This window comes from Muntiacus reevesi, chromosome 1 (assembly GCF_963930625.1).
Source record: "Muntiacus reevesi chromosome 1, mMunRee1.1, whole genome shotgun sequence".
NCBI lineage: Eukaryota > Metazoa > Chordata > Mammalia > Artiodactyla > Cervidae > Muntiacus > Muntiacus reevesi.
In genome coordinates this window covers 47,376,094-47,401,668 of record NC_089249.1, presented here as the reverse complement: position 1 = coordinate 47,401,668, position 25,575 = coordinate 47,376,094, and the positions used below count along the sequence as shown (strand labels likewise).

The following is a 25,575-nucleotide window of genomic DNA, read 5'->3' as shown; positions in this document are numbered from 1 at the left end:
CCAAGCCATCACTGTGTGATCCCACCCCGAGACCCCAAGCCATTTTCATAAAAAAATAGGACAATATTTGTCCTTGTCACTATGTTGACATTGCAGAGATGTTGCAAAAACAATCTAGATTAGAATGCTGCCTTAGCACAAACCAAGGCGGTGGTGCCAAACCATGCTAAGGTCATTGTAATGTCCACTGTCAGGCACTTGTAGCAAAAAAAAGAAAACAAACTAATGCCAGATTTAGAATGCTCTTGATGAAGCAATATATAAACTAATGTTATTAACTCTCAACCTTTGGGTATACTGTGTTATGAAAGGAGAAGTAGCAGAAAGCGCTTCAGCTGCAATAAAGCACAATGGTTGTCTCAACAGAAACACTTGTATTAGTTGTTGGAATTGAAAACTGAACTAGTCACTTTTGTTGGCAGTGGGGGAATGCCATGATGACAGGCGCGTACTGGAATGATCACTCAGGCTGTTGAGCAGATGATGGTCTGCAGGCAAGGCAGGAGGGAGACACCAGGAGACCAGGGGGAGGCAGGAGCTGTTGACCAAGTGAAGGATGAAGATGGCACCTTGGACTCGAATGGTGGCGGTGGGGCAGAGTGACTCTGACAGACGTCAGAGCTACTTAGAAGATGATGTCCCGGGGAATTGGGAAACAAATACTCGGGAGATGCTGGCTGAGGAACGAGTCAGAGATTACACACAGGGACTTCCCTGGTGGTCCAGGGGTGAAGAATCTGCCTTGCAATGCAGGGGACGTGGGTTCAATCCCTAGTTGGGGAATTTGGATTCCACATGTTGCCTGGAGAAGACCCTTGAGGGTTCCTTGGACAGCAAGGAGATCAAACCAGTCAATCTAAAGGAAATCCACCCTGAATAGTCATTGGAAGGACTGATGTTGAAGCTGAAGATCCAATCCTTTGGCCACCTGATGCAAAGAACTGACTCACTGAAAAAGACCCTGATGCTGGGAAAGATAAAAAACAAAAGGAGAAGAGGGCAGCAGAGGATGAGATGGTTGGATGGCATCACTAACTCAACGGACATGAGTCTGAGCAAACTCTGGAGATAGTTAAGGACCAGGGAGCCTAGCATACTTAGTCCATGGGGTCGCAGAGCTGGACATGACTTAGTGACTGAACACCAATGTCATGTGTATGGCAAAAAAAGACAAGAACAACACAAAAACTCAGCCAGACAAACAAAACAAATCAAATTAAAAAAAAGAGAACAGGGGGACTTTCCTGGTGGTGCAGTGGTTAAGAATCCGCCTTGCCATGCAGGGTTTGCGGGTTTGATCCCTGGTTGGGGAACTAGGATCCCACAGACCATGAGGAAACTAGGCCCTCATGCTACAACTACTGAGCCCGAGCACCATAATGAAAGATCCTGCATACCCCAACTAAGACCTGACGCAGCCAAATAAATAAATATTAAAAAAGAGATTATACCCAGTTTCTTGTGTTTGAACCCAGTTCCTTGGTGGGCCCCTCACTGAGTGGGAAACTTGAACAAGGAGTAGGTTTGGAGGGTAGTAGTATGGAGGTGATGGGTTTGGTTTGGGAGGCTATGCGCTGGGTTTGAGTTTGCTATGTCTGCTGAACATCCAAACGGGGAGACCCCCATCTGGTGCTCATAAGAGATCTGAACCAGAGAGAAACATTTGTGGATTGGCCAGAAATGAAGGCTCACAGGAAAGAAGCCCAGTTCATGGTCACTGTGATTGTCTCAGGTGCCCCTTCTTAGCCCCGGCCCTTTCTGCTGCATGGGCCCAACTATGATGCCTTTGGTGAGGGAGCCCTGGAAGCACCTACTGAACAGATGCCCTCTGACCCTGGAGTTAGATGCTGTGTGTGGCTGACCACAGCAGCTACTGTGGATCCTCCATCTGCTTCCCACTTCTTGTTTCTCTGAAGCCCTGGCCAGACTGTAATATCACTGATCCAATCAATGTTTTTCTTGCTAGCCACGAAAAGCACATTGACGCTTTTTCCTGCCATCCACCGAGACACGGGACCACATTTTGGGCTCCGGCCGGGTTCTGCTAAACTTTTTCCCTTGACTTTGTCATTTTCATTCTGACATCTTCCCCAAAAGGCAGAGGGTGGGGACCCCAGCCCAAGACGGTGACGTTGGGGGCTGGCCCAGGCCTGGGGAGTGGAGGAGACTCGCTACCAGGCTTCCTGTCTCTCCGTCTAAGCGTATCTCTGCCTGCAGAAGTAACAGGCACCCTCCCCAGTGGCTCTGCTCCCAACCCTCACAGAGACACACCTGTGCAAGAAGCAGAAGGGAAGAGAGACCCAGGCCGGGAGGTAAGAGGGACAGACCAGGCTTCGTTCCTTTCTGAGGGTCGGGAAGGGGAGGGGTGTGAGGCAGGAGATGTGTTGGCATCACAGGTCTTGCCCAGAGCTCCGGCAACCTTCTCTGGCATTTCCCGAGCCACACTCTCCCCCTGGAAATGTGAGCTTGCAGAAGCCAAGGGACTCTGCCATGCTTCTCTTCACAGCCCCACTGCACACAGCTCAGTTCCCGGGGCGGAAGGGTGTCGACTTGGACTTGGAGATCAGAGAAGAAATGGGCGCTTCAGGGCCCCGGGCTGAAAAAGGCCACTGGTCATGGGCAGTAGAGGAGATAAAGACAGGGAGAGGGGAAAAGAAGGAAAAAAAGAGGAAAGAAGAAATGGAAGAGACATAGAAAGAACCCACAAATATTAAAAGAGGAAGGAGGCCTAGGAAAAAGAAAGGAAAAGAAAAAACAATGTAAAAGCAAGAGAAAGAGAAGTAGAACCTGGTCTAGAGACATTTCTCCCTTCAAATTGATTTTCCCAATAACTCACTCACCAAAAACTCACACCAGAAATCACATTTGCAGCATTTCACAAGCCATATGACTGATTTAGCCTCTTTCGACTCTCAGTTTATGTTTCTACACTTTTGTTTGCTTTTCGTGCCTTTTTAGGATTTTTGAAAAGTATATCTAAAGACACTTCCACTTTAGCTTTAAAATGATTAATGAGATGATTGAAAGCTAAAATTCTGAGAAGGGGGTGAAACCTAACTCCTGGGTATGACATGCGGTAAAAGGGAGAGATACGTATTTTTAGGCCACCACGTCATTAGAAAAATTGGTTCTGAGAAATTAGTGTTAGGTGTCTCAGCTGCTCTAGGAAAGGAGGCTGGTGGGGGCGTTAGAGAAGGATTTGCAGACCCTCCCTGGGCTTGGTGGGGTGTGTGGGGGACACCCAGGAGGTGATACCTCTCTAGCAGAACGCTCCGAAGGACCCCTGCCTCCCACCTCCACGTCCTCAGTCCTCTCCTCTCTCCTGAGGCCTCCTTGGCCTGCAGCCCTGTTCCCCAGGGTGTCCACTGTCCTCCCATCCTGGCCGGATTCTGTGTGTGTGTGGATGGGGGCCTCCTCCCTACAGTCAGATCCCTCAGAATAGAAAGGCCCCACTGTCACTCACTCAAACATCGCGCTCTGGGTGGGACAGCTCTTCCTGAATGTCCTGCCCTTTCGGGGTGGGCTTTTCGGGATGCAGGACTGAGGGTAGAGCCTGATGCCGGGGAGGTCGCCTCACTGCGTGTTTGACAATTTCTTGTGCTGTGTAGAGTCTGGGCTGGAACAAAATGGCCGCCCTCCTCACCTCAGAAGAAGGGGTTCCCAGAGAACCGTGGGATGTCTCCCTCCTTCAGTGTGGGGGCACTCAGGCAGAAGAGGCCCACTTGAGATAAGACTCCCTCCCATCAACTGGTCTGGGCAGAAGCCCCATAGGCCTTGGGCCCTGATCCTGGCCCTGGCATGGCATCACGGATTTGGGTAGACAAGGGCCTGGCCGCTTTAGAGCCTCCGCGAGTCTTGGCTGACTGAAATGCCTTTGATGAGGGTGGGTGTGCGGAGGGGACAAGCAAGGGGCTGGGGTTTGTGGGCTCCTTGGCTGAGGTCGGCTCTGCACCCCTCCGGGGATCGTGGAAGGAGAGGGGGCGCTCCGTTCCCCCCATGTGGGCGACGGAGGCAAAGGAGAGGATGGTGGAGGTTTGCAGCCACCGAACCACAAGGGTCCCTTGGAGGGACCAAGTCTCTAGGAAGTTAAGTTCGCACGAAGCCGGAGCGCAGCAGACGGGGCGCGTGCAGTGGGGGGCACATCCGCGGCGGGCTGGAGGGGGCCGATGGGGGCCGTGCGGAGGAGATAAAAGTGCCTGCGGGACCACAGACTGTCACTGCGGTGGGCTGTGCCCTCCTCCCCCAGCCCCGAGCCTCGCTTCTCAGCCCTGCCCGGGGTGGGGGGCGGCTGGGGACCGAGGGCAAGCAGTGGGTTGCCACCTTGACCTCTCCTTGCCTCTCTTTCGGTGTCCTGCTCCAGGCCTGTGTCTTGTGTCTCAGAATCTCCTTCTTTCCGTCTGCCCTACCTCGTTTTTGCTACCTGGGGCATTGTGTGTGATCGTGGACTGTGTAAATGTAGCTGCTGCTTTAATGAGCTAATCTGGGTCCCTCCCTGCCTTTCTGTCCCACCCCCCCCCCCCCATCATCCTCCCTTGGTTCTTCTATGTGTTCCTCTGCAGAATCTGTCCTTTTTCCTTTGTCCACCCCACAGCCATCTCTCTGGCATCTATCCTGGGCCCCAGACTGTAGTCTGCAGGCTCGCTTCACACAGAAGCTTGTGGGGAGACTGCAGGCCTCCACCCAGAGGCCAGGATGCTGGTTTCCAGGCCAGGAGGGACTGGAGCTTAGGGGCTGCTGGAGAAAGAGGGGATTCTGAGGGGGAAGAAGCAAGGGGCCCTGCAGGCGAGCCAAGAGAGCTAGAATTGCCTCCTAGCAGAGGAGGAGAGACAGACACAGGGAGCTGAAGGTAGAGGTGAGGGGAAGCACAGCTGTGAGCAGAGAAACAGGGAGAGAGAGAGGAGCCAAGGCCTCGGGGACCCGTGGGCCCTCCCGCCGGCCTCAGGAGCCTGCGGTGTACAGTGTACAGGATGCTACTGTACCGGGGCAGAGCGCTTCTGGGGAGGCTGAGGATGTGGGGATCAAAGGCCAGCTCTCTTGGGCGGCAGCGGAAGCCCCAGGCATCAAAGCAAACAGCAGCTGGAAACCCAGAACCTCCTCCACCGACCAAGTTGAGCCCTGGGGTTGTGGGTTGGGGCAACACAGGGAACTGGGGGTGGTAAGTGGGCCTTGCACTGAGGCCAGGATCACGGAGTGGGGAGGAAAAATTGACCACACCCGGGGAGGGACAAGAGTGGCCCTAGTCTTGCTCAGGCGTCTAAGCTGACTCTGAACCTCAGGGAAGGGCATCTCACATGGAGACTCCCTTATTCTCTGCTCACCCAGGACACGGTGAGTCTAGGATGGGCGGACAGTGGGACCTACTTTCAGATGTAAGAGTGCCCCGCCCTACTTTCTCACCCCAGCCTCCTGCTATGTGCCTTGTGGTCCCAGGCCAACTAGTAAACAACTTCACCCGTGACCTAGCCTCCCTCTTCCTTTCCTGGAAACCTCCTCCTCCTTTTCTTTTTTTTTTTTTTTAAGATTTATTTATTTATTTTATTTTTTGACTGTGGGGGGGTCTCTGTTGCCACATGCAGGCTTTCTCTAGCTGCGATGAGCAGGGACTACTCTCTAGTTGTGGTGCGTGGGTTTCTTACTCCGGTGGCTTCTCTTATTGCAGAGCTTGGGCTCTAGACGTAGGCTCAGAAGTTGTTGCGCACAGACTTAGTTGCTCCGCAGCACGTGGAATTTTTCCTGACCAGGGACCAAACCGTGTCCTTTGCATTGCAAGGCAGATTTTTAACCACTAGACCACCAGGGGAACCCCCCAAACCTCCTTCTTGACCACTTTTCTTCTTATTTCCCTTGTTTAAAAAAAAAATTCTAGCAAGTTCCTACCAGGCATTAGGCCCTGAGTAGTTCCTCTTTCAAGCAACATCAGGTTGGCTCTTTCCCTTCAGGACTCTGCCTACTGCTTTGGCATCTGGTGCCTCAACACCTCTTGAAGAGGAGGCTTCCCCTGCCCAAACCTCACTAGGAGGGTCAAGCCCTTAGCACGCACTCAAGTGCTGCCTCCTTATCATGGATCATTGGCCAGCAGGAAATGGAGTCCATCTCAGATGGCTCAAGACCACCTGCAGAAAGAGGTGTTGAGGCACCAGATGCCAAAGCAGTGGGCAGAATCCTGAAGGGAAAAGGGCCAACTTGGTGTTTTTGGAACCCAGTGAGGGCTTGAGTTGCTATTAGGGGGCCACCTGGCAAGAGCTGTGGTCACCATGGGAAGGAAAGGGCAAAGGAGTGAATACAGCTGATGCCAGAAAATATGCCCTGAGCCAGGAGAGAACAAGGATAAAACACCCCAACCTCTCTCCCCAGCCCTCTCATCTCTTGTGGGTGCTTCCCATTGGCCAACCCCAACTAGGAGCTGAAGGCCGAGGGAGCCTGGGTGACACAGTGTATAAGGTGTGCAGTGGTCCGCCTCCCTGTGGAGAACAGGGCAGAGACCATGGAGAATGCCTGGGGGTTGGGGGTGTGGGCTTCCCTGCTGGTCAAGTGATGAAGACTCTGTGCTTCCAATGCAGGGGGGTGCAGGTTTGATCCCTGATTAGGAACTAAGGTCCTACATGCTTCGTGTGTGGTCAAACAATTTAAAAAATAAAAGAAAGAAGGTGGAGGAAGTGGGAGGGAGGTTCAAGAGGGAGGGGACATATGTATACCTATGGCTGATTCATGTTGATGTATGGCAGAAACCAACACAACATTGTAAAGCTATTATCCGCCAATTAAAAATAAAAAGAAGAAAGAAAAGAGAATGCCTGAGAGGACGGGCACAAGAGTAGGCCGTGTGGATGGGGATGACTTGGTGTCATCCAGGCCAGGTTTGGGTGTGTACACTTTTTAGTAACAGAATTACCATGTTGAGTCCAGAAAAAAGTAATCAGTGATTTCCCTTCTCTGTTCAATTCAATTCGGTTTAAGTTAACCAAACACATCCCAAGGCCCTTCTCTGAGCTCCAAATGGGGCCAGCGTTGGCCTTGCTGGCTGGACCATCATCTCCAGCCTAGAGATCAAGTTGGTGGAGGAGAGTTGTTATTGTTCAGTTGTGTGCAACTCTTTGCGACCCCTTGGACTTCAGCATGCCAGGTTTCCCTGTCCCTCACCATCTCCTGGAGTTTGCTCAAGTTCATGTCCATTGCATCGGTGATGCCATCCAGCCATCTCATCCTCTGTCACCCCCTTCTCCTCCTGCCCTCAATCTTTTCCAATGAGTTGGCTGTTCGCATCAGGTGGCCAAAGTTTTGGAGCTTCAGCTTCAACATCAGTCCTTCCAATGAATATTCAGGGTTGATCTCCCTTAAAATTGACTATTGGTGGAGGAAAGGCAGGAACTGAAAGTATGGTAGAAGGTGGGATGTGCCCATAAGGGAGTCAAGTTCAGAGTGGGAGACTCTGGGAGTTCAGAGCAGACAGCTCACTGAAAGGTGGTCTCCAGCAGAGAGAAAGACCAGGCTGGGGTGGGGGTGGGAGAGAAAAGTAGGTCTGGATACACAAGCTGCGCGCCAGGTGTGTGCTGACAGCCCCAAGGCTGTCACTGCTCTGAGGCCCGCCCTCAATCTGGGGCCAAATTCAGACACTTAAAAAAAAAAATTTGAAGTACAGTTGATTTACAATGTTGTGTTAGTTCCTGGTGTACAGCGAAGTGATTCAGTTATACATACTATACTCTTTTTCATATTCTTTTCCATTATGATTTATTACAGGATATTGAATATAGCACTCTGTGCTATACAGTAGGACCTTGTTGTTTATCCATCCTGTATGTAATAGTTTGCCTCTGCTAGTCTCCCAGACTTCTAGTCCAACCCTCCACCACCCCCTCAAAGACACTTGAGCCAGGTCCCGCCTGCCTGGGAGGCACTGTCTGGTGGCCTTCCTTTTGACTCTACTTCCTCCGTGTCATCTGGTCCCCTTACCATCTGATTGAGCTTCCTAAAGCTCTCAAAGACCTCGTCACATCTCTACTCCAAAATGAGCAGCGGTTCCCAGCGCCCTGCAGAGCCAAGCCCTAACTCTCTGGCCTGTCCAGCAAGACTCGAGATCAGGCTCCATCCCCCAAGACTTCCCTCCAGAGCCACACACTCCCCCCCACCCCGACTCTGCAGACTGTGCTGGGGTGCCCTCCCCTTTCCTTTCCAGCTGGCTCGGGGTTGTCAGACTTGAGTGTGCACCAGTCCCCCAGAGGGTTGTGAATGCAGACGGCTGCACCCAACCCCAGCTCCTGATCCCGGAGGTCTAGGGTGGGCCCCAGAGGTTGCCTGTCTCACAAGTTCTCGGGTGATCACACGTGGAGAATCACTGTTCCAACCCAGTGCCGCCCATTCCTCCAGGTCCAGGCAGAGCCCTTCTGCGACCCCCTCCCTCACGGCCCTGTCTGTCTTCCAAGCCCGCAGGAACTCTGGAGCATCACCTTTTTGCTTGTCCCACTCAGAGGCCTTCTAGGGAATCACCCTCTGCCCTTTCCCTGACTGCACCCCTCATGCCAAATCAGACCCCAGGAACTGGGGGTTTTCTTTCAGAACTCCTCCCTTAAGTCTGTCTATCTGAGTTCAGGCCTCATCTTCTCTCACCAGGATTCTTGCGATCCTGCCTCCCATGCTTGACCTCCTCCAGGTCCTCTTCTGCTCAGCAGCTGGAGGGATCCATCCTGTAAGTCTACTCCTGTCCTTCTCTAAGTAAAGCTCCCTCGAGCGCCCAGGGTCATGGCACTCTGGGACCTTCATGACCTGGCCTGACTCCCTAGTCCCAGTTCCTACCAATTTGCTACCTTCTCTGAGGCTTCTTCTTTTTAAAAAACTTTCATTCGCACCAAAGGCCGTTCACTCATTTTATTTTGTAATTCATTGATTGATTAATTAATTTTTGGCTATGCTGGGTCTTCGTTGTTGGCCACAGACTTTCTCTAGTTGTAAGGAGTGGGGGCTGCTCGCTAGCTGCGGTGGGAGGGCTTCTCATTCTGGTGGCTTCTCTTGTGTGGAGCATGGGCTGTAGGACATGCGGCCTCAGTAGCTATAGCACATGGGCTCAGTGGTTGCAGCTCCCAGGCTCTAGAGCACAGGCTCAGTAACTGTGGTGCAAGGGCTTAGTTGCTCCATGGCATGTGGAATCTTCCTGGACCAGGGATTGAACCCGTGTCCCTTGCGTTGGCAGGCAGATTCTTAACCACTGGACCACGAAGGGAAGTCTTTTGAGAATCCTTTTCTGGTTCCCCCTGGCAAAAAACCCACCGCTGGCCTGGGCACAGCATGCGTGGCACGTAACCCATGGGTGTCTTGTTCAGAGGCCTGCACGTCTAGGTTCCCGCGTGGCTGTCTGGGTCATGAAGGGGACCCAGCCAGGTGAATGCCTGCTAACTGCTGACTGGTGTCTCCCCCAGGCCCTGCCCTTTCTTTGGGGGAAGGCTCAGGCCCCCTGCCTGCCTCAGCAAAGCCGCAATGTGCCCGAGGACTTCTCTTAGGCACCTGTTCTTGGTGTTGCAACTGGGTGAGTGCTCAGACTTGGGGTCCAGGTGCAGGTGACTTGGGAGGAGGGGCTGGTTGGGGACTGCCGGGTGGGGGATGGGGCAACCACAGCCTCAAGGCCTGACCCCCCTGTTTTTCCACCTAGTGATCCTCCTGGCTGGCACTCAGGGAAAAACAGTGGTGCTGGGTAAGGCAGGAGACCAGGCAGAGCTGCCCTGCCAGGCTTCTGAGAAGAAGAAACTGGCCTTCAGCTGGAAAGATTCTTCCCAGCTCAAGATTTTGGGGTATTATGGCTACTTCTTACACAAAGGTAGGTGGGCCCTGCTCCCTGTTTAGAGAAGAGAGCCCTGGGGAATGAACACGCCTGTGGCAGGGCCCGGCTCCTAGTAAACGCTGGGGTTCTGGAGGGTTCTGCCGTCAACCAGAGTCTCAGGGACTCCCCAAGTCCAGAACCGCCCTCTGCTAGCTACTGGTGGGCTGGGAAATGGCTTCTGGTGGTCTATTATAATTTCATTATTTTAATATTGATGGCCTTATTTTGATGGATATTAGAAAAATAGCTATCATATGAAACCCATGATTTCATGAACATTGTTGTTACAGACCAATGATGATACTTTGTTTACTTCCATTAAGAGCAACAGAATTTTTTTTCCTAGCTTTTTAAAAAATTATTTATTTTTGGCTGGGTCTTCATTGCTGCTTGGGCTTTTCTCTAACTCTGGTGAGCGGGGAGCGACTCTCTAGTTTAGGCCACACTACTCTCTAGTGTGGGCTTCTCATTTCAGAGGCTTCTCTTGTTGTGGAGCGCAGTCTCTAGGCAAGGGCTTCATGAGTTGTGGCACGTGGGCTCCAGAGCTCAGGCTCGGCAGCTGTGGCACACGGGCTGTTGCTTCTCAGCATGTGGGATCTCTCCCCACCGGGAATGGAACCCATGTCCCCTGCGCTGGCAGGCAGATTCTTATCCACTGCGCCACCAGGGAAGTCTTTTTCTAGCTTTCAAAGTGGAAAGAATTAAGATTTCAAAACTTCTTAGGAACATTATTTTGCAATCTTATTTTTTCACATAAATTTTACCCTCCTGTTTAAGTAACTTCTTTCTTCTGGGTATGGCTTCTAATATTCAATACATTATTGAATGGGAGAAAGTCATATGAGTCAAAAGTAGAAAAATGCCACCAGTGTGAAATGTATTTATTCTTTATAAGTTTATTTGATTTATTATTATTTGCATTTCACTGCTTATTTTGACATTTTCTCTTAATTCAAATGTATATAGAAGTTGAGTAAGTATATGATGAACCCCTATGTATCCTTCTCAGCTTCAACAATGATCAATTCATGAGCGATATTGGTTCATATAACTGAATCACTTTTCTGTACACCTGAAACATTGTTAATCAACTATATGGGGATTTAAAAAACACATCTATAATACCATCATCAATGCTTAAAAATTAATTCCTTAATGACAAAAAATATCCAGCATTCAAATTTTCCCAAATGCCTCATAATATTATTTTTACATTTGGTCTATTTGAATCAGAATTCAAATAAAAATTTATGCATGGTATTTGCTTGATATGGCCCTTAAATCTCTTTGAATTTATACATTTACTCTCCTTTTTCCACCCCCTCTTGCAACTAATATTTGAAGAAACCAGGCAATTGTCCTGTAAGTTTTACACTGTGGTAGCATTTAACATGTGTCTCTGTCCCTTAAATCTCCTAGAGATTAGATCTAGAGACATGATCAAGTTCACGTTCATTTTTCTCTCAGTGACTTATTTAATAACTGTACTCTATATTACAAAGCATTATAGGCCAATCTTTTTTTAAAATTGAAGTATAGCTGATTTACAGTGTTGTGTTCATTTCTGGTGTGTAGCAAAGTGATTCAGTTATACCTACACGCCATTCCTCCTACACACCATTCCTCCTACACACCATTCCTCCTACACACCATTCCTCCTACACACCATTCCTCCTACACACCATTCCTCCTACACACCATTACTCCTACACGCCATTCCTCCTATACACCATTACTCCTACACGCCATTCCTCCCCTTTGGCAACCGTAAGTTTGTTTTCTTTGTCTGTGAATCTGCCTCTGTTTTGTAAACAGGCTTATTTGTATCACATTTTAGATTTCACATATATGTGATATATGATAGTTGTCTCTCACTTTCTGACTAAATTTACTTAGTATGACAATCTCTAAGTCCATCCATGTTGCTGCAAATAGCATTATTTCATTCTTTTTATGGTTGAGTAATATTCCATTATATATACCTCCATTCTCCATTCCTCTGTTGATGGACATTTAGGTTACCTCCATGTGTTGGCTATTGTAAATAGTGCTGCCATGGACACTGAGGTGCACACGTTTAATCTTTTGACAGGACCATTTTATAGATGGTGTTTTATATTACCAATTTCATCACATTAGGAGGCACGCAATATTTATTGCTCCTTTTGTACTAGTGATACAAAATAATCAGAGACTCAAGTTTAGTTTATTTATTTGTGCTTCCCAGATGGCGCTAGTGGTAAAGAATCCACCTGCCAATGCAGGAGACTTGCAGGAGACTTGGGTTTGATTCCTGGGTTGGAAAGATCCCCTGAAGTAAAAAATGCCAACCTACCCCAGTATTCTTGCCTAGAATCCCATGAACAGAGGAGCCTGGAAGGTTACAGTCCATGGGGTTACAAAGGATTGGACACAACTGAGCAACTAAGTCATTAAGAGATCTTAATAAATTGAAATATCAAGAAGTGTTGGCAAGAATACACAGAAGAACTATACAAAAAGATGTTAATACGGTGGTTAACCGTATTAAGGTAACCATGGTGGTTAAGTCAAGTGGGCCTTAGGAAGCATCACTATGAACAAAGCTAGTGAAGGTGTTGAATTCCAGCTGAGCTATTTCAAATCCTAAAAGATGATGCTGTGAAAGTGCTGCACTCAATATGCCAGCAAATTTGGAAAACTCAGCAGTGGCCACAGGACTGGAAAAGGTCAGTTTTCATTCCAATCCCAAAGAAAGGCAATGCCAAAGACTGTTCAAACTACAGCACAATTGCACTCATCTCACACGCCAGCAAAGTAGTTCTCATAATTCTCCAAGTCAGGCTTGAACAGTACATGAACCATGAACTTCCAGATGTTCAAACTGGATTTAGAAAAGGCAGAGGAACCAGAGATCAAATTGCCAACATCCGTTGGATCATCGAAAATCAAGAGAGTTCCAGAAAAACATCTACAATAGTGCAGTCAATAAAATCAACTTTATTGACTACACTAAAGTCTTTGACTGTGTGGATGACAACAAACTGTGGAAAATTCTTAAAGAGATAGGAATATCAGACCACCTTACCTGCCTCCTGAGAAATCTGCATGCAGGTCAAGAAGCAACAATTAGAACTGGATGTGAAACAACGGACTGGTTCCAAATTGGGAAAGGAGTACACCAAGGCTGTATATTGTCACCCTGTTTATTTAACTTATATGCAGAGTACATCATGTGAAATGCCAGGCTGGATGAAGCACAAGCTGGAATCCAGACTGCCAGGAGAAATAACAATAACCTCAGATATGCGGATGATACCACATTAAGGCAGAAAGCAAAGAAAAACTAAAGAACCTCTTGAGGTAAGTGGAAGAGGAGAGTGAAAATTTGGCTTAAACTCAACATTCAAAAACTAAGATCATGGCATCTGGTCCCAATACTTCATGGCAAATAGAAGGGAAAAAATGGAAACAGTGACAAACTATTTTCTTGGACTCCAAAATCACTACAGATGGTGACTGTAGCCCTGAAATTAAAAGACGCTGCTTGGAAGAAAAGTTTTGACCAACCTAGACAACATATTAAAAAGCAGAGACGTTACTTTGCTGACAAAGGTCCATCTAGTCAGAGTTATGGTTTTTCTAGTAGTCATGTATGGTTATGAGAGTTGGACTATAAAGAAAGCTGAGCACCGAAGAATTGATGGTTTTGAACTGTGATATTGGAGAATATTCCTGAGAGCCCCTTGGACTACAAGATCAAACCAGTCAATCCTAAGAGAAATCAGTCCTGAATATTCATTGGAAGGACTGATGTTGAAGCTGGAGCTCCAATACTTTGGCCACCTGATGCGAAGACCTGACTCATTGGTAAAGACCCTGATTCTGGGAAAGACTGAAGGCAGGAGGAGATGGGGACGACAGAGGATGGGATGGTTGGATGGCATCACTGACTTGATGGACATGAGTTTGAGCAACCTCTGGGAGTTGGTGAAGGACAGGGAAGCCTGGTGTGCTGTAGTCCATGGGGCAGGAAAGATTCAGACACGACTGAGCTAATGAACTGAACTGAGCTGAGGTGGATGATACACAGTGACGATTAATCTCCCTCTTACTCCTGATCCCCTGTTACTTGGTTCTCTTCCTCAGAGTCAACTGTTTTAATTAGTTTCTATGTTTCCTCCAGAAGATGAACTAGGACTTAACTAAGCAGAGTTCTTAGACTAGATACCAATGCACAATCCATACAAGGAAAAATGGATACATTGATCTTTTTTTATTTTTATGTTTTGGCTGTACTCCACTCGTCTTGTGGGGTCTTAGTTCTCCAACCAGGGATCGAACTGGTGCCCCCTGAGGTGGAAGTGCCAAGTCCTAACCACTGGACTTCCAGGGAATTCCTGACATGTTGGTCTTGACCAAAATAAAAAAACTTTGCTCTGCAAAAGACTCTATTGAGAAGAGGAAAATTGTCTTAATTTATAAAATATGAGAAAATATATTCAAACTACATATCCAACAAAGACTACTATCTAGAATATGAACACAACTCTCAAAATTCAATACCAAAAAACCTAAACAATCCAATTAGAAAATAAGCAAAAGACATGAAGAGGTATTTCACCAAAGAGGACATAGAGATGGCAAACAAACACATGAAAATGTGTTCATTGTCATTAGTCATCAGGGAAATGCCAGTCACAACCACAATGAGATATCACCACACATGTATCAGAATGGCCAAAATTAAAAAAAAAAAAAGGTAACATCCAGTGCTGGTGAGGATGCAGCCACTGGTTACTCTTATATTGCTGGTGGGAGTATAAAATGGTACAGCTGCTCTAGAGAACAGTTCAGCAATTTAAAAAAAAATTTATTTACTTATTTTTGACTGTGCTGGGTCTTCATTCCTGCTCAGGCTTTTTTTTTAGTTTCAGGGAGTGGGGGCTACTCTCTAGCTGCAGTGTGTAGGCTTCTCATGGTGGTGGCCTCTCCTGTTGGGTAGCAAGGGCTCTAGGACTTGGGGACTTCAGTAGTTGCAGCTCCTGGGTTCTAGAGCACAGGCTCAGTAGTGGTGGTACATGAGCTTAGTTGCTCCATGGCATGTGGGATCTTCCTAGACCAGGGATCAGACCTGTGTCTCTTGCATTGACAGGCGAATTCTTTACCACTGAGCTACCAGGGAAGCCCTGAAAATTTCTTTAGAAAGCTAAACTTGCAACAACCTAGCAATTGTACTCCTAGACACTTACCCCTCAGAGAAAGAAAGACTTAATGATCACACAGAAATCTGTGTAAAATTGTTGACAGCAGTTTTATTAGTAGTAGCCAACAACTAGAAATAACCTAGATGTCCTTTAATGGTTGTATGCATGCTATGGACTATTTTTCAGCAGTGAAAAGAATGAACTATAGTTTTGAATCACAACCTAGATGACTCGCCAGAGGATTATGCTGTATGGGGGGAAAAAAAGCCAATCCCACAAAATAACATACTAAATAATTTCATTTATATAACATTCTCAGAATGACAAGTTACAGAAATGGAGAACAGATTAGTGATTGCCAGGAGTCAGGGCAAAGGGGTCTGGGAGGGAATAGGATTTGACTGGAAAAGGGTAACATCTTTATAGTGCTAGAAATGTTCTGCATCTTGAATTGTGTCGATGCCAATATTCTGGCAGCAATACTGTGCTATAATTCTGCAAGCTGTTACATTTGGGGTGAGCTGGGTCAAGGGTATTCCAGATATTTCTGCGCTATTTCTTATGGCTGCATGATTTTCTCAGAAGAAAATGTTTAAAGAAACATCAGAGTAAAATGATTAGCTTTCATAATGTCAAAACAAAACAAACAGAATGAAGAAGCTCCACACACACACTTAGAAGGATGTCAAGCACATTTTGTTAAGTGGAAAGTAAGCTATGTATGTATCAATAATAGAGTCCCATTTTAATTTAAAAATTCAATGTGGGGGTTTCCCTGGTTGGTCCAGTGGCTAAGACTCAGTGTTCCCAATGCAAGGGGCCTAGGTTTGATCCCTGGTCAGGGAACTAGATCCCCCATGTGGCAACTAAGACCCAGTGTAGCCAAATTAATATTAAATAAAAATAGATACTAAAAAAAAAAGGAAAATTCAATGTGTGTCAATATATGTCTACACAAACAGAAAAAAGCATGAAGAAATCCACACTAAGTTGTTTGCAGTAGTATTGATGATGGGCAAGGAAGGAGAGAAATGTTGAGTCTGTGAGTCTGTATAATTTTTGTAGTTCAAATAACTAACCAAAAAAGTAAAGATGATCTTAACACAACTTAAAAAGTGTATATTATGAATGTTTTCCATTTCATTGAAAATTATTTGTAAATGTCATTTTTAGTGCGCACTTAATAGTCCATCAAGTTAGTATGCTCTAATATGCAGCCATTATCTTTTCATCTAATCTTGCACCCTATTAAGAACACTGTAATTATTATTTTTGTACCTACATTTTGGCTTGAATTTTAAACTTATTAAGGATAAAGTTCTAGAAATGAAGTTAAGGATATGAGCTTTAAAAAAAAAAAAGTTGGTGTATACAGCCAGATTGCTTCCAGAAAGTTTCTATCCATTTACAGTAAGTCTAGATAATAATGTCACTGTGTGTGTCTTTCCCTGGAGCCCTTGCTGGCACTGAATACTAATATTTAAAACCTTCTCTCTTTTATTTTTTGCTAATTTTGATAATTGAAAAACATATCATCATTGTTTTAATTTGCATTTCTATGCTCGCCTGTGAGCTTGAAACAATGTGCTCCTTTCTAAAAATTCTCACCTCTTTTGTGTCGATGTTTTTTGTTCTGTTCCTAAGATCTGAACTTCTTTCAGAATGGCTTCCCTCCCCAGCTTCCTGATCTCTGACAACAGCAGGATCACTCTCCTGACCGCTCCCAATTTCTGAACCAGAGTGGGACTTTTTCCCCCCACTTCAATCCCTGATTTCCCCTCAGTCCCTGCCTAGGGCCATTCCTTCCGGTGGATGTGTTCTTTCGCCTTCTTTGTTCTCAAGGGAACGCCGCCATCATTGGCCAAGGCCACCTACCGCTCCCCTGGGTTACAGGGGGAGCTTCCTGGCAACTCCTTTGCTACTGGTCTCTCCTACTTGGCTTCTCTTCCTCCTACGGCAGCGCTGACTCCCAACAGGGCCAGTCACTCCCTATTCCACTAGACTCAGCCTGGAAGAGCCTCTGCCAGACATTCATTCCCTCAGGATGGCTTCCCGCAGCTCCTCAGCCGGATGCCTCACACCCAGGTATTCTCCTCACTGCTTTGAGGTGGCTGCCTGTATGACTTTCCAAAAACTTTACCCCCTTCCTAGACATTCTTGCTGCAACACTTTCCTCTAGCTTACTTCTTTTTTTTTTCTATAGAAAAACATTTATTTATTTGTCTGTACCGAGTCTTAGTTGCGGCATGCAGGATCTTCAGTCTTCATCCAGCCTGCGGGATCTTGAGTTGAGGCAGGCAGAATCTTACTTAGTTGAGGCAGGATCTTTAGTTGAGGCATGTGAACTCTTAGTTGTGTCATGTGGGACCTAGTTCCCCTACCAGGGATCAAACCCAGGCCCCCAGCGCTGGGAGTATGAAGTCTTTAGCCACCAGATCACCAGGGAAGTCCCCTGCCTACCCTTCTTTTAAGGCTTTGTTCTGTACTAGTCTCCTCCAAGAACTGATCCCAGACTCTCTCACACTCTTAGAACTTTCACAAAGTAGAATTGCTTTTACAAAGTATACAACAGTCTGGACAAGGGGGTCTTGATGAGACCCAGAAGAGCTTTTAACAGGGAAGCAAGGAAGACAAGTTATTTTAGGGAAAGGTTGTTAGGTTTCATTTGTAACCAGTTGAGTTTGGGGGTGATGTCAGGACATCCAGATGAAGTCATTCCTTGGGCCACTGGAAACGTGGGGCCAGGAGGAAGGCAAGAGGTTATCTTCTGAGCAGACAAAGGATGCAGTGGAAGTTTTTCTCTTTTAATATTCATTTTTATTTATTTGTTTGTGCCAGGTCTTAGCTGTGGCATGTTGGATCTAGTTCCCTATCCAGAGATTGAACTTCCTGCATTGGGAGCTCAGAGTCTTAGCCACTGGACCACCAGGGAAGTCTCACAACAGACTGAATTTTAATCCTGGCTCTACCACTTACTGAAGTCAAAATTTGAACAGTAGAAAAAGGCATAAAATGAAAAGCTCTCTCACACTTGTCTCATGGGTTTCACTTCCTATCCCCAGGGACAACCAAGGCGACCATTTCCTTGTGTTCACGGCTAGAAATATTTGTTCGTTTACAAGATAGATGGATAGACAGATAGAAATATAGGTAGATAGATGATAAATAACTTTCTCCCTCCTTCTCAAACAGTGATAGCTTTGAAAATATCTTGCTTTATTCAGTTAACAGTGTTTCTCAGATATTATTCCATCTCAGAATATAAACAGCCTCCTCATTCTTCTCTTATAGCATTCCACTGAAAGGGTGAGTCTAACTTATTTAACCTCTTCTTTCATGGTGGACGTTTCATTCTGTATGTGCATTCGTAATTCTGGAAGTATTATAAATTACCTTCCAGGGGAACAGATAAATTGGGAGATTGGAATTGACATATACACACTACTATACATAAAACAGATAACCAAGAAGGACCTACTGTATAGCACAAGGAACTCTACTCAATACTCTGTAACGACCTGTATTGAAGAAAAATTTTTAAAAAGAGTGGCTATGTGTATGTGTTTAGCTGAATCACTTTGCTGTACAGTAGAAATTAACATAGCATTTTAAATCAACTATACTTCAATGAAAACTTAAAAAATAAGAAGAAAACAAATTACTTTCCAATGAAATTGCACTGGTTTATGTTCCTGCTGATGATGTGTAAGCAAGAGTTTGGACAACTGCTTAATTTCTCTGAGCCTCTGCTTCCTTATCTGCAAGATAAGCAAAACAGTACCTATTTCTCAGACTTGTGATGATTACCTGAGATGATGTGTGTAAAGTGTTGGCCTGTAGGAGCTGGTGGAGCTTCCCGGGTGGCTCAGTGGTAAAGAATCTACCTGTTAATGCAGGAGACTCAGGAGACACGGGTTAGATCCCTCGGTGGGGAGGGTCCCTTGGAGGAGGTCACGGCAACCCACTCCAGGATTCTTGCCTGGAGAATCCCATGGACAGAGGAGCCTGGTGGGCTGCAGTCCATGGAGTTGCAAAGAGTCAAATATGACTGAAGCGACTTAGCGCACATACATGCAGAGTGTGGTGCTCTCTAAGGGAGGTTACGATTTTATTTGGGGTTAGTGAGATGCTGTCCTGGCCAGGTAAAGGAATGTGTTTGGACCTCCTCGCCAGTCTGGGGTTCTCAGATTAGGACCAGGGCAGATTCTATCGGAAATCAGCAACTCAGATCAGAGGAGTCGTGGGTACCACCCTTGCCAGGGATGCGCTGTCTCCAGGGTACCCCAACCTCCTCCATACGGGATCTGCTCCCAGGTAACAGTGAACTGAGCCATCGAGTGGAATCCAAATTAAACCTGTGGGACCAAGGATCCTTTCCTCTGATCATCAAGAATCTCCAAGTAACCGACTCGGGGACTTATACCTGTGAAGTGGACAACAAGAAGCTCCAGGTGGAACTGCAGGTGTTCAGATGTGAGTGGGGCAGCCTGGGACCTCCAGCCAATTTCTCTTCCTTCTTGACTCGTATCCTTCCACCCAAACCAGGGCCTGAGCTGCTGGCATTTCAACTGTCTGAAGACAGATCAGACAGGCCACTGTGTCTTCTCAGTGGCACCTCAGGCCTTGGGTCAGGCAAGCGAGACAGAGACCTGGGGGCGAGCAGGAGATGCAGGGGTGGAAAGGCAGGAGACAGAGGGAGGAGTGAGAGAGACAAGGAAGAGAGGTGAGCGGGAAGGGACAGAGACCCTGCCTTGGGCTGGAGGTGGACAGAAGGGAGATGTTGGAACAAGGGTAACTGCAGATTCTCAGATGGCTCGGTGGTAAAGAATCCGCCTGCCAATGCAGGAGATGCAGGTTTGATTCCTGGATTGGGAAGATCCCCTGAAGAAAGAAACGGTAACCCACTGCAGTGTTCTTGCCTGGGAAATCCCATGGATAGAGGAGCCTGGTGGGCTACAGTCCATGGGGTCACAAAGAGTCAGACACAGCTTAGCAACTGAAACAACAAACAGACAACAGAGCAATACCCTAGGCTTCCTGGCTTCTTCTCTTCTTGGGGAGATGGTGTGTGTCTGTTGGTGACACAGTTCGCCTGCTCCCCTCACAGTGACTGCCAGCTCGGACTTCCGCGTGCTGCTGGGACAGAGCCTGACCTTATCTTTGGAGAGTCCCCCTGGGAGCAACCCTTCAGTGCAATGCAAGGATCCAGGGAATAATAGGAAGGTAGACCTCAAGAGCCTATCACTGGCCCAGGTGGGGCTGCAGGACAGTGGTACCTGGACGTGCACTATCTTCCAGAGCCAGCAGACACTGGAGATCAAAATACCCATCATGGTGCTGGGTAAGAGGGGCTCCCCCTCCCCCTCAGGCACCCCCTGCCTGCCAGACCCTCTGCCCTCAATGCTCCGCTCCAGGAGGAGGGGGGGAGTGGTGGGGGGGGGAGGGGGAGGCTGAAGCCAGGATCCCCTGGAGCAGAAGTCTGCCCTAAGGGACACGCTGGCCTTCTCTTCCTCACAAGCCACTCCTTGGGGAAGCGAACATGGAAGAAAGAAGGGACAGGGGGTGTAAGGATGTCAGGGACCCCAGAAACCCAGGAGGAAGCCCCATAGGAGGGCTGTCAAGGGCATCTGTCTTTTTGGTTGCCTCAGCTTCCCCCTCCCACAAAGTTGCAAGTCCACTAACTCAGAGATGCTCACAGCAACAAGCCAGCCCTGATGAAACTCAATGTTGCAGGTTCAGAGTCCTGAGTAGGCACTGGGAGGGAAAAAAAAAAGAGAGCCTAGAAGACAGGTGCTACCCCAGACCCTGTCCTTTGGGTGACTCACGTGACACATAGGAGGGTAGCGTGGTAATGAAGTTCATGGACTCTGTCTGAAATCCTGGCTCTGACTTGACTGTGTGGCCCCGGGCAGGTCACTGAAACTCTCTGTGCCTTGGTTTCTGCATCTGCAAAATGGGGATGATCTATCCTACCTTGTCGTGTCATGAGGACAAGTAACGTGCGAAGTGCCCTTAGAACAGCGCCTGGCATGTAGTCAGCCAGTGTCTGCGCTTACCTCGAGAAGGGTGATGAATGTTGTACCCATGTGGTACAGGCCAGATGCCCTCTGTGCTCCGGGATCCTGAGGAGGGAGAGGACCCCTGTGGCTGGGCTGTTCTAGGAGGGCTTCTCCGGGGAGGGGGCATTGCTGTGGCACCTCCCTGGGGTGCAGAGCAGAGAGAAGAGAGGAGATGTAGAAGGGACTTGAAGGGCTCGAGTGGCAGCCCAAGTGTTTGGACTCATCTGACCCCCTTTCCTGCGCCTGCCTTGCCCTGTATGGACCCAGGTTCTCTCCCTCCCCCTCCAGCCTTCCAGAAGGCCCCCAAAACAGTCTATGTGAAGGAGGGGGAGCAGGCGGAGTTCTCCTTCCCACTCACCTTCGAGGATGAAAATCTGAGCGGGGAGCTGAGTTGGGAGCAGGCGAACGGGGATTCTTCCTCCCAATCCTGGGTCACCTTCACCTTGACGAACAGAGAGGTGAAGGTGCTCAAGACTCACAAGGACCTCAAGTTCCTTGTGGGGGAGAGGCTACCACTGCATTTCACTCTGCTGCGGACTTTGCCTCAGTACGCGGGTTCTGGAATCCTGACCCTGGATCTCACCAAGGGGACGTTGCGTCAGGAAGTGAAGCTCGTGGTGATGAGAGGTGAGGAGCCAGGCTGAGACGGCAAGGGTGGGGTCAGGGACCAAGGGACCTGGCTCAGCGCCTCTCCAAGTCATGATAGACCCTTCAAGAGGGTGCCTTGGCCCTGGATGCCTGATGGAGCCCATCAAGGGCCCTCTGGTTGGGGGAATTTTTTAAAAAAATGTGGCTATGTTGGGTTCATTGTGGCATGCAGGGTTTCTCTACTTGAGGCACAAGGACTTCTCTTGCAGAGCATGGGCTCTAGAGCATTGCAGGTCAGTCGTTGCAGCTCGAATGGTTTAGTTGCCCTGCCGCATGTGGGATCTTAGTTCCCTGACCAGGGATCCAACCTGCGTCTCCTGCATTGGGAGGCAGACTCTGAAGTCCCTGGGGGTTGGTTTTAAACTGAAGTTGGACTCCTCTGTCCCTCCCTGACATCCAAGAGCCGGCCTAGGGTGAGCTCCACTAGAATTCCCGAGGGCCTCACTGAGAACCAGGCTCTAGTTCTGCCTCTGCCGGGGCCCTCTCAGATCCCGACTAAGCCCCTCCCTTCTGTGGGTCATTTTTGTCCTAGGGAGGATAACAGTGTGACAGTGATGGTGACAATGTCAGGTGTCATACTGAGTTCTTCCCCTCCTACCTCCTTAATTATCATAACAACATCACCAATAATAATGGCTTAGATTGGGTGTTTCGTACAAGCCAGGCCCCATTCAAGTGCTCTGCGTGTATCTTTCCATTTAACTGTTGTGTGGGGCTCTCCCTGGTGTCCCAGGTGGTAAAGAATCTGCCTGCAATGCAGGAGACCTGGGTTCGATCCTGGGTGGGGAAGATTCCCTGGAGAAGGGAATGGCAACCCACTCCAGTATCCTTGTCTGGAGAATCCCATGGACAGAGAAGCCTAGTGGGTTACAGTCCATGGGGTCACAAAAAGTCGGTCACCACTGAGCGACTAACACCTCACTTCAGCTTGGGAAGTAACTTCTTTAAAGACTCACAGATTGTAAGCAGCAGGGCTGGGGTTCAAATCTAAGACTGCTGGATCTCAGAAGCTGTGCTTCCTCCATTATAACTGTATGAAAATGTGCTCTGAGAGGCTAGCAGAGTGGTGCTCATATAAAGCACCATCGTCATTGCTCTATGGAATTCCTGGAGGTCCAGGGTCCCGGTCTCAGGCTCTTGTCCCTCTGCAGTGACTAAGACCCCAAACAGTCTGACCTGTGAGGTGCTGGGGCCCAGCTTGCCAAGGCTGACCCTGAACTTGAAGATGGGGAACCAGAGTATGAAGGGCTCAAATCAGTCGAAGTCGGTGACAGCGCTGGAGCCTGAGGCTGGGGCGTGGCAGTGTCTGCTGAGTGACAGGGGCAAGGTCCTGCTGGAATCCGAGATCAACGGTGAGTCAGGGTCCATGTTCCATGGCCTAACCCCAAGCCCCTGCCTCCTCAGCTGGGGGACCCTCCCGGGACTTGTGGAGACCACCCAGCCTCCCAATTGCTCTGAGATGGGTAGGCTGGTAGGTGAGGGGCCGAGGACACAGGGCTGATGAGGTGAAGCGGGGTGTGGCCCTGAGCTCTCGTAGTCCTACAAGTTCCCACTTCCCTAAAGTCTCCCACCCAGGAGTGGGGCTCCCCTGACCAAGAGCCCCCCTCCCTGGCTCCTCTTCAGACCCAGACATACATGCACACCCAAACGTACAGACATTTGTGTGCATAGCAAGGGTGGGGACTGTTGGTCTAGCGCCCCAGAAAGCAGAGTGGCACCTCATCTTAAAACCCTTTCCCCAAGGGAGCTTTGGGGTTGAATGGATACACGTATATCTGTAGCTGAGTTCCTTCGCTCTTCACCTGAAACTGTCACAACAATGTCTTTTTTTAATTTTATTTTTAAACATCAAAAAATAAAATGTTAAAAACAACAACAACAACAAAAAATCCTTCCCCAGCCTTTCCCTTCTAGTCCTGGTGGCCCCTAAGGGGACCACGTATCCTGCCTCGCTCTCTCAGCCCAAGGACCAGACCCAAGTGTGGCTGGGCAGTGAGACCCTCTCTCCTGGACCCCCTTGTGTGCCCCTTGCCCTGACGGTGGGCAGGGAGCTGAGCACGCCTCTCTCTGTCTTGCAGTCTTGCCTTCAGACCTCACCCAGGCCTGGCCAAAGTTCCTGCCCGTGGTGTTGGGAATCATATGTCTATTGGTTCTCACTGTCTTCTGCATTGTCTGTGTTAAATGCTGGCACCGCAGGGTGAGTGAGCCCTCCCCCGACGTCCTCGCACCCCCACAGGACACTCAAGACCCTGAGGCCGGTCCGGCCACGAGGGTGTCCTGTGTTTGTGACCCACTTCTCCTCTGGCTCCCTCTGCCCACTGCTCACTCCCTCACTGCCTGCTGGGCCCCGTCCCAGATCCCATGAGGAGGGAGAGAAAGGAAGGCGCACAGTCAATTCTGGGACAGATGGCCTACTCGGCCACAGCCCTGGCCTCTCCCCTCCCAGCTTTCCCCCCATCCCCACCCCCGCGCCTCCCCTCCAAGGGGCAGCTCCCTTTCAGAAGCCCACGGCCCTCACAACTCGCCTCCTTCTCCCTGGATAGCGCCAGGCAGAACGGATGTCTCAAATCAAGAGGCTCCTTAGTGAGAAGAAGACCTGCCAGTGCCCCCAGTAAGGAACTGGGAGGGGGGAGCGGAGAGGGAGGGGAGGGTGGAGAAGGGAGGAGGGAAGGAGATGCAGGCTAGAGGGAGGCTGTGCAGAGGAGAGAAGCGGGTAGGGATGGCCTAGGAGGCAGGAAGCAGGCTGGAGAATGGAGGACCAGGTGAGGGGTTGGGGGCCTGGGGTGTGGCTGGAAGCCAGCCCTGCGCTGGAAGGGAAAAGCAGGCTCTGGGAACCACAGAGGGCCTGGAAGTCAAAGGGCTGGGAGGCACAGACTTGTTCTTATTCTTCGTCCCTCCAGCCGGCTCCAGAAGGCCTATAATCTCACCTGAGGCCCCGACCAGGAGGAGTTTTTCACCTGCAACCTCCACACCTGGCTCCGCAGCCCCTCAACCCCAACCCCACCCCCGCATCTCCTATCGGGCCCCTGGGCCTGGGGACCAGATGAATGTAGCCGGGCCCGCTGGCCGCCTCCCGCCCTCCTGGCCGAGGGCGCCTTGGGTCTGCTCTTCCAGATGCTCGCCCCTTCTTCCCCATTTTCTTTCTACTCCAACTCTAACCCTTCTCTGATGACTTCTCTCTCCACTCTCTCCCTCACCACTGGCTCGGATCCCGGGCAGCACAAGGGACCAGCCCAGCATGGCCTGGAGGATGAGGCTGGGTGTCTGCAGCATGAAGCCCAAGACTGTCATTGTACGGGGAGAGGACCCTGGGACCAGAGAGAGGAGGGACTAGCCCAGGATCACAAGCTAGTCAAGGACAGATTCAGATCCAAAGGTTTCTCCTGACTGCCTACCAGCCGCATTTCATTCTGCCTGCGTCTCACTCTGCCTTGGCAGAACCACGGACTCACATCCTGACCTGGGCACAAACAGGCACCCTGGGCACACTTGTTCACAGATGTGATTCCTTATCGCCCCAGCAGCATGGCTCTATTTACAAACCAGTTCCTTTGTTTGTCTGTGGGCTTCCCTGGTGGCTCAGATGCTAGAAAATCTGCTTGCCAGTGCAGGAGACCGGGGTTTGATCCCTGGGTTGGGAAGATCCCGTGGAGAAGAAAATGGCAACCCACTCTAGTATTCTTGCCTGGAGAATCCCATGGACAGAGGAGCCTGGCGGGCTACAGTCCATGGGGTTGCAGAGTCGGATACAACTGACTGACTAACAATGTCTATTTCAGCCTCACAAAAATTCTGCAAGGCTGGTAGTGACAGGACCGAGACTAACATCTCCAGTTTATAGACCAGAAACAGAAGACAGAGAGGTACAGCT

General features: G+C 49.0%; 1 protein-coding gene across 1 annotated transcript; it reads left to right on the top strand.

Moving 5' to 3' along the window:
- The first annotated feature begins 2,223 nt into the window (after nt 1–2,223).
- On the top strand, nt 2,224–25,187 carry CD4 (CD4 molecule). The gene is made up of 10 exons (XM_065923245.1): nt 2,224–2,312; nt 9,414–9,520; nt 9,644–9,808; nt 19,312–19,470; nt 20,105–20,338; nt 21,345–21,683; nt 22,856–23,056; nt 23,783–23,901; nt 24,248–24,315; nt 24,605–25,187. The coding sequence occupies exons 2-10, from the start codon at nt 9,472–9,474 to the stop codon at nt 24,633–24,635; spliced, it is 1,365 nt and encodes a 454-aa protein (XP_065779317.1). The 5' UTR covers nt 2,224–2,312; nt 9,414–9,471; the 3' UTR covers nt 24,636–25,187.
- Nucleotides 25,188–25,575: the final 388 nt, after the last annotated feature.

Excerpts from the sequence above, each read along its gene's own strand:
- CD4 (XM_065923245.1), top strand. The coding sequence starts at position 9,472 with ATGTGCCCGAGGACTTCTCTTAGGCACCTGTTCTTGGTGTTGCAACTG. Across the intron at positions 19,471-20,104 it reads GGAACTGCAGGTGTTCAGAT|TGACTGCCAGCTCGGACTTC; the intron begins GTGAGTGGGGCA and ends CTCCCCTCACAG. Across the intron at positions 23,057-23,782 it reads GCTGGAATCCGAGATCAACG|TCTTGCCTTCAGACCTCACC; the intron begins GTGAGTCAGGGT and ends TCTGTCTTGCAG.